Source organism: Vanessa cardui, chromosome 5 (assembly GCF_905220365.1).
Source record: "Vanessa cardui chromosome 5, ilVanCard2.1, whole genome shotgun sequence".
NCBI lineage: Eukaryota > Metazoa > Arthropoda > Insecta > Lepidoptera > Nymphalidae > Vanessa > Vanessa cardui.
This window is the reverse complement of record NC_061127.1, coordinates 5,925,959-5,934,628: the sequence shown is the minus strand read 5'-3', so window position 1 is coordinate 5,934,628 and position 8,670 is coordinate 5,925,959. Positions and strand designations below refer to the sequence as shown.

General features: G+C 31.9%; 1 protein-coding gene across 3 annotated transcripts; it reads right to left on the bottom strand.

The window, feature by feature from the left end:
- Nucleotides 1-2,178: 2,178 nt before the first annotated feature.
- Nucleotides 2,179-7,304, bottom strand: LOC124529714 (spermatogenesis-associated protein 20). Of its 3 annotated transcripts, none has more exons than XM_047103594.1 (6): nucleotides 7,035-7,304; nucleotides 4,019-5,641; nucleotides 3,732-3,940; nucleotides 3,395-3,615; nucleotides 2,931-3,066; nucleotides 2,179-2,633 (listed from the first exon to the last, which is right to left on the bottom strand). In XM_047103594.1, the coding sequence occupies exons 1-6, from the start codon at nucleotides 7,181-7,183 to the stop codon at nucleotides 2,518-2,520; spliced, it is 2,454 nt and encodes an 817-aa protein (XP_046959550.1). In that variant the 5' UTR covers nucleotides 7,184-7,304; the 3' UTR covers nucleotides 2,179-2,517. The 3 variants fall into 3 exon arrangements, with proteins under 3 accessions (XP_046959550.1, XP_046959551.1, XP_046959552.1); XM_047103595.1 differs by having other exon boundaries at nucleotides 2,946-3,066; XM_047103596.1 differs by having other exon boundaries at nucleotides 6,871-7,079.
- Nucleotides 7,305-8,670: the final 1,366 nt, after the last annotated feature.

The following is an 8,670-nucleotide window of genomic DNA, read 5'->3' as shown; positions in this document are numbered from 1 at the left end:
ACCGTCCAAGAGATGACTGCAGTACTCCATGCATGATCGAATTTGTGCAGTGTAAAGATTAAGCAGCTGTTCAGAGCTGAAGTACCGCCGAACTTTAGAAAGGATTGAAATTTTCTTGGATGCCGCTTGTGCCATAGACTCGATTTGTTGGCCAAAGTTGAGGTTAGAGGTGATGGTAATACCTAAAAGCCCTAGATGGTCTGTGATCGGTAAGGATACACCTTCGAAGGTGGGTGTTAAATCGAAGCTACTCTTTTTTGCGGAGAAAAGACAGGCTTGTATTTTGGAAGGGTTGAACTGGACAAGATTAGCGTCACCCCAATCGGACGCCCACTGCAAAGTCACGTTCACCCGTTCAATCATGGACTCTCTGAAGGACGGTATTTCAACTGGACTGGCTCGACCTCTCAACTACAGTGCTGTCATCAGCGTAGCTAGCTCAAAAGGTATGCCGTATGCTAGAAGCTTACAAAGTAGAGCCTCGTGCCAGACCCGGTCAAAGGCCTTTGAGATGTCTAATGAAACGGCTATTGCTTCACCATGACCCTTCAAGGCCTCGCTCCAAAGGTGGGTATGGTAATAAACTTATAAAAACGTTGGAGGAAACATTGAGTAAAACTCTTATGCAGTTAAATTACCAAAATTGGTTCAAAAAAAAAGTTCATTATCTTAGGCATTTATTATAGAGATTTTCAATCAAAACAATATATCGTGGCAGTGTGACGGTGGTCCACCGCGGTCGACTCAGCTAAGCATAGCTGATGATATAGACCTCATTACATAATTCTATTATAAACATTTTTGGTACTGGCTTTGCTTATACCATAATTATTTGCATTAAATCTGGCTATAAGATAATGAGATTTTATGAGATATCATAAATCTCATGTTGCTTTAATGAAAATCAGGTAGGTACTAAATTACAATTTCTTTTTTAACTGAACCTGTATTTCTTGAGATTAGCACTTTCAACATACAAAACAGACTCTTCAGCTCTGTAATATTATAGACTATATATAAACAGACTATATAATAAAGGTATAGACTATACATTCATAAGTAGAAGATGTAAATAAAACCAAATTGTTTTTTGTTTTCATTTTATTGCATAATAACGTGAACAAAAATTGCTTAGCAATGACTAATTACTAAAAGAAATATAAATAAAATAAATGTGTACAATAGTACAATATATTAGAATATTATATAATTTACATACTCTAAGGACTCGTCTCATTTTGTTGAGAATAATAATAACTATGAGTATTATTCATTCTATTCCGTTTCACTATGGAGACTATTCGAGATAAACTATCACAATTTATTCAGACATATCTCCCAACTTATAGAGGAGTAATCGTAGGTATATTTCCGAAAACAGCTGAAAGATTACATCAGGCATACAATTATGTTCTTGAAGTATTTGAAGTGTCCTACTAAAATTAGTTTGCGAAGCTATTATCATATGGATCTTTTCTATTACGAAGAAGTTTAGTTAACCACCTACAAACTAGAGATCAAAAGTAGTAAATATTAGATAAGATTTCGAAATCAACGAACAACCTATAAACATTGTTTAGCGGTATTTAGTTAATAAATATTGTCTTCTTTGAAAATTCAAAAAATGGATGGCGCAGGTAGATCCATGTTTAACTAAACACCTGCTAAAGAACGCTTATAATAAGGTAAGGCTGATTTAAATGACTACTAAAATTGTTATCAAGAAATTGTTATATCCAATATTTCTTTTGCGGTAAACATCATTTATGACACTGCACCAAATTTTTGTTAAGAAAAATACAATAAATATTGAATTTATGAAATAATTTATATAACATAAGTTTTATTAGTATATATATGAAAAAAAAATACAGACGAATTGATAACCACCTCCTTTTTGAAGTCGGTTAAAAATTGAAGCGTGTAGTGAATTTTGAGTGGACTTCCTAGTTTATAAACGTAGTTTCACCGAGAACGGCAAACCATCCCAGAATTCTACAGTTAAAAACCGTCTTAAACATTTATTCACAGTTATTTTGGTTATTGTCAAAGGTTAACTTTCTTAAAATTTACCAATGTTTTGATTGAGTAATCGAATTTGAACATATATATATATATATATATAATAATTGTCAATATTTATTTTACTTTTTATTTAAATTGTTTTCTCACAATAAAATTATTGTTTTTTTTTTTTTGTATTATAATGACATAATATTTATTGTCATTGCATAAAATCAACAACATTTTATGTTGACAAGAGATACGTACCCGTATCTGTAATATGACATGAAATATGTTAAACTTTAAAATTTTATTTCAAAAGTTAACAATTACACTTCGACCCACTCAATCCAAAATAACTAGAAAACGAGAATTCTTGAAACAAAAGAACAAAAAATCACAACAAATACTGAAATAAAATCTATGAGAACAAATATTTTCTTTGAAAACATATACATACGTAAATAAAACAATGTCAAAGGATTCAGTATCTCGCAGTCCTCCCTTGATACGCTACTCGTCGAGCAAGTCGCCGAGCTGCTTGCTGTCTGTGACGGGCAGCGAGCACGCGTAGCGCCGGCACACGTACGCCGTCGGCACGTCGCCCGCACTGCGCACGCGCGCCAGCACTACACACGCACACACACACACACACACATAAAACTCGTATTGGCTAAATACTAGTGCAGGAGTTCATATCGAATGTTCATATAAAAAAAAAACTATAACAGACGTCATAGTTAAAAAAAGTCTGGATTCCCTTGGTTCAATGCGATGCCTTTACATTAAAAGCTTTTAATTTTAAACAGATACCAAAGTGCCTGCGGAACTTTTAATTAATTATAGATTATATATATTATGAGTAATGATAATATAATGATAATCAAATGAATCACTAACTCTACGTCAGTAGCGAAAGGACTCACGTATGTCGGACATACCGGCGGGCGAGTCCGTGGCTGGGTCGGCCACGGCGAGCACTCGGCCCGGCAGCAGGCGCGAGCGCACCACGCGCACCAACTCCAACGTGCGCGGGTCCGAGCAACCGCCCGCTATTAAAACCTGAAATATGTAAAATTGATACTTTTAATTACTTGACACATCCACATAATACAATTGTATTTTACATAATATTCTGGCAGATGTCCTTTGAAAAAATATGAGCGATCAATATTTATAAACAAGTATTGCTTTATCAGAAGAGTTTAATATTATTAATTTATTTACTTCAAATTAAATTTTAACATGTCTACATACAAGCAGCGAAAAAACTAGTTGGATAAATTGTATTTCTGATAAAAACTATATGAATATTCTATGAAGGTAAACGATTAACGTGTACGTGACTTCTAATCAATATGATTAAAGTAATATAATAAATAGTTCATACCTGTGTAGGAGAATCATTATAGAACATGAGCGCAGACATCATTTCAGGCAGAGCTGTAGGCGTATCATTTAAACGCTTTGAAAAGGCCATTAATATTTTTTTTGCCATTCCTTTCTCTAGTTCACCTCCTTGGGACATAGCGCTTTTGTCTGCATAAGCTGCCAGACGTAGCAAGTTGTGACATGAAACACTGTTGCCCGATGGCTCTGCACCGTCTTGATCTGTAAAAAGTGTAACCAATTTATAAAATGAAAATGATGAATATTTCTTATATTGTCAAAATATATGCGATATCGTCTTCAGACGTGAAACAAAAAAAATCGCAAAGCTATATTACCTTCTTTTAACCTTAGAACGACGGTATTATCCTCAGTAGAACATGTGAAATATCCTCCATTTTGATCGTCCCAGAATAACTCATTCTGCTTCATTTGCAATTCACGTGCCCAATTAAGCCAATTTAAATCAAGAGATGCTTCATACAAGTCCAGCAAACCCTTAATTAGAAAAGCGTAGTCGTCCAAAAATCCTTGAATAGGCTGATTACTGAAACCGGTACATATTTATTAGTACTGTTTAAATGTACCCGTCTCTTTAAATATTTTGTTCAAAACAACAACTTACGTTTGAACAATGTTTCCATCGTCAGATTTATAACAAGAATGAAGGAGAGTGTTAGTGTTACGATCAAAGAGGTGTTCTTTGACGAATTGCGCAGTTTTAATTGCATCTTCTACGAAGCTTTTTTCGCCTAAGCCTTGACCAGCCTGCGATAAGCCAGCAAGTATTAGTCCATTCCAAGAGCACAGAATTTTAGTATCTAAATGTGGCCTTGGCCTCTTTAACCGCTCTTCGTACAATATATTGATACAGTCAGATATTACTTCATTAAATTGATCTAGAGTAAGGCCGAATTTCGACATAGTTTCTTCTTTACTTCCATATACAATGAGAACATTTTTATTTGTAAGCTCTTCGTGAGGGTCACTGTCAGGTGATATATTACCATTTTCTTCTACACTGAAATAATCACAAAATATTTCTAAATAAGATAGAGCTCCAATTGTTTTATGTCCCAGTAGAGATTCCAGTTCGTTATACTCCCACACACAAAATGCTCCTTCTCTCTTTTGTAATGCGCCAAATGTGGGATACGAATCTGCATCTTCTGCACTGTAATAACCCCCTAATTCATGTCGTAAATCTCTGTTTACATATTTAACTATGTCACGGACAACTTCTGCAAAAAACTCATTCTTAGTTGCCAGATAGGCATCAGTGTAAGCAACCATTAATTGGGCTTGATCATAAAGCATCTTTTCAAAATGCGGAACATGCCAATCATTATCTACAGAGTAACGAGCGAATCCACTGGATACGTGGTCGTGAATGCCGCCTTTAGCAATTTTAGTTAATGTATGTAGGCACATTTCTAAGCACTTTTTTCCTTCTGCATTATTTTTGTCCCTTGCGTAGAAATGAAATAAAAAATTAAGTATGGAAGCTTGAGGAAATTTTGGTGCTGTCCCGAATCCACCAAATTCTGGTTCAAATGACGTCATGTAACGTCGTACACATTTATTCCACGTTACTTCGCCGGGTATGGATGTATTCCCCACATCTACTTTAGAGATATTTTCTAAAGCATCTATAATATTGCTACTAGCTTCAAGAAACTGAGCCTGGTTATCTTTCCACTTTTTGGCTAAAGACAACAAGATTGTTTTAAAACCTGGGCGTCCCCACCGATCTTCTGGCGGAAAATAAGTGCCACCTGTTACTGGCCGTAAATCAGGTGTAAGAAAAACTGACATAGGCCACCCTCCACCTCCCTGAGTTGCCATGATGAATAGCATGTAAACCCGATCCAAATCTGGCCTTTCTTCACGATCAACTTTTATGTTAATAAAATGCTCATTCATAACCTTTGCAACGTCTTCATTTTCAAAAGATTCTTTTTCCATAACATGACACCAGTGACATGTAGAATATCCCACGGAAAGAAATATAAGTTTGTTTTCTTCTTTAGCTTTATCTATAGCTTCTTGGCACCATGGATACCAGTCCACTGGATTGTGAGCATGTTGTAATAAATATGGTGATTTTTCAGTAATCAATCTGTTTGTATGTTTTGGATTTGCAGCTTGGTTAGAATCAGTATTACCCGAAGCCATTTTAATTACACTATCACTGATACTTCTTGTTAGTTGTGGTGGCAACAGATGAGTTTGTCCAAATGAAGAAAATCTAAAAATTTAAGATGCATTTAATATTTAAATAAATAAAAGTAGTTTTATTTTTTGGTAATTTTTTTAATGCTTTTAAGCTCTCACTAGTGAACAAGATAATTCTTGTACCATTTTTTGATTAAACCTTTTGATCAATGTGTATTGTGGATCATGGCTTTGTCTTTTGATTATTATTATTTTTTGTAATACACTAGCTACTGGCTAGTATGCAATATAAATTGAAAGCCTAATATTTGCTTAAATAAATATACCATACAATTTCCATGCCACCACCACTATTATATGTTGATGGTACTTTTAAAAACCATTATACTTTCACAATCAGTGTCCAAAAGTTTACCTCTATGCTATTAACAATATAAAATCTCAGAATATAAAATAGAAAGTATTCATTTTCATTTATATGAAGATTAAATATGCATTTAATCAAAAATGGCATCATCATTTGCATGCCCTTAGTACATTGAATTTTTGGCATACTAGTTAGACTGATGCAATCTTTGGAAATAATTTTTTTGGTGGATTTGTTTCAGGCAACCTTAGTAGCAAACCAAGCATAGCAAGTCATATGACACACCCGTAATGCTGATTAGCATTGAATAAAAATCCTTTAGTAATTTAATTCTAATCCTGTGATTGACAAAGGGATTAGAAAAGATATTTGGTAAAATTTTGTGTTTATACATTTAATTTTAAAACTAAATTAAAGTTCCAATAATATTCATTTATGTGTTTTAATATAAATGCTTGGCAATATTTCATCAATATTATTGAATACTAAATCAATACTATTATGAAAAATATTTAATACAGCACAAATATTTATCATTATATGTAGAATGCTGAAATCAGTTTATTAATTGCCATACATATTAGCAATAAGGTGTGTATATTTCAGTGGCCATTTTATCATCTTCAAGTTTAATAAAATTGAATGACATGTAAATAATATTAAAAAATAGTTTACCTTTTTGCTGGCTTTTATGTTATTTAAAACAAAATAAAATATCTTTGTAGCATTATTCATTAAAAATTGAAATACTTTTAAACTTCAAACCAAATTTTATCTTTCTTAGTGATAACTATAAAACCACGTTTTTATTTTTTTACTGTAAATATAGTTTGTTATAGATTCCTATAACTACTTTTAGCCATAAATTTATAAATTACATTCACATACAATGTTTTTTATTAATTCTATGCTATAATTTTATATCGATTACTTACATGAATCAGAATGCCATGTTATAAACAATCAAAACAAAACAAGGTCACATATCAACACTTCCAATCTATTAATAGGTATAATGTAGCTTATCTTGTATCTTGTACGAAAATAAACAAAAATTATATTTTGACTTAAGTATTATATAATCATTTGAACTTTTTACCTTTTGCTAAAGCTTAAATACCGATTCAAGCACACCGGGTTTATAAATAAAGACTCCTTTGAAGTGTGGTGGTTTAAATTAATATTTTTTAATCTATTATCACCTGTCGACAAACGTCGTAATAACAAAACAGCGCGGCCTGTAGGCATAGTAATTAGATGTGATAATAATAAAATACGTCACAGTTCCATAAGATTTCCACAAAATAAATTTACATTTACATTTCACATTTGAAAGTTTATTGACAGACGACAGGTTGCACTGACAAGTGACAACTGACTGCAAATAGTATTTGACACTTGACATCATAACAAACACCAAGATATCTTCATTGTTATTCTGTAAGAATTCACTTTGCATTTTACTTGTAAATTTTGGAAACCTGACTATTTGTAATAATTTATTTGTATTACTAATAATTGTTATATTTAAAATAGGCAATAATTAGTTATTATAATATGACAATCTAATATTTTACGATAGTGTTCTGCGTTTAGTTGCAAATTACTAATGTTATAAGAGTAAAAATTATGATTCATATTTATATTTTCAAATAAATAAAACAATTACATTGAAAAACGACATGTATCTAGACTGAAAAATAGAAAAATTACGTATAAAAATTTGATGTATATTTGATAGCTTTTAAAAATTACAATATTATTACAATTTTTTATCAAATTAAATAATTTATATTGATAGAATACAACCTGATAATATAGGTTCAAGATTTGACTTATTGCAATTTAATTATGAAATTTCTGCTGAGCTTTTGATAAATTTTAAATCTATTTAATGGTGACAGTACAGTAACAACTCATAAATATCTTACAGCTAGAAATATATTATTGTTCTATTATATATTTCTACTCACTAAAATGGTTATTATAACAAGAAATTCGTAATACTATGATATAGATACAATAACTATATATTAAATGTGATACTTAATTATGTATCTCTTAATAGCTCTATTTTAATAAGATTTTCTCGGTACATACTTATAAGTTGATTTTTATAAGTTCAAATACCGCCTTTCCAAGCATTATACCTTTTTTGGAGCAATAAGATGTTGCTCTTAAAATTTATAAGGATAATTTTTTTATTCGAGTGAAATTAATATGAATCATGAAACGATAATAAGGTAGACAATTGACTCATTGAGATGTTGAGCAACCTGTATCTTAAGTATTTATGAAGTTATTAATTACTTCATCTCCCCGAGGAATGATTTTTATATACGCATGCGCGAAAATGTGGACGCCATTCTCACTTTCAACGTTACACGACATGTTTTGACGTGTCCTTAATGTCTGCAATCGTAAACTTAATGAGATCTTGACACGAAATGTCCTACTACAAATATTTAGAAATGCGATACATTGTGAAGTTCCCCTTATGATAGTGAGTGACCAATTGTAGAATAACGGTAAGTGGTTAATTGAGTAATAGATCATATTACTACTTGTTGTCAAAATTTGAATGTAAACAAAATGTATAACTATTCAATTTTTATAATAATATTATATGACGTTATTTAGAGAATTGTATATTTTTTATGATGTTATGATTTTCAATGTAAACGTAACATTTGAATGTATCGCTTAGGTCACCTTGGCTAATTTGAATTAAAATG

Bases quoted from the DNA above. Each gene is read 5' to 3' on its own strand.
- LOC124529714 (XM_047103594.1), bottom strand. From the start codon at position 7,183: ATGCCTACAGGCCGCGCTGTTTTGTTATTACGACGTTTGTCGACAGGT. The intron at 3,941-4,018 runs GTAAGTTGTTGT...TACCGGTTTCAG, and splicing joins GATGGAAACATTGTTCAAAC to TAATCAGCCTATTCAAGGAT. The intron at 2,634-2,930 runs GTGAGTCCTTTC...GTGCGTGTGTAG, and splicing joins CGCCGGTATGTCCGACATAC to TGCTGGCGCGCGTGCGCAGT.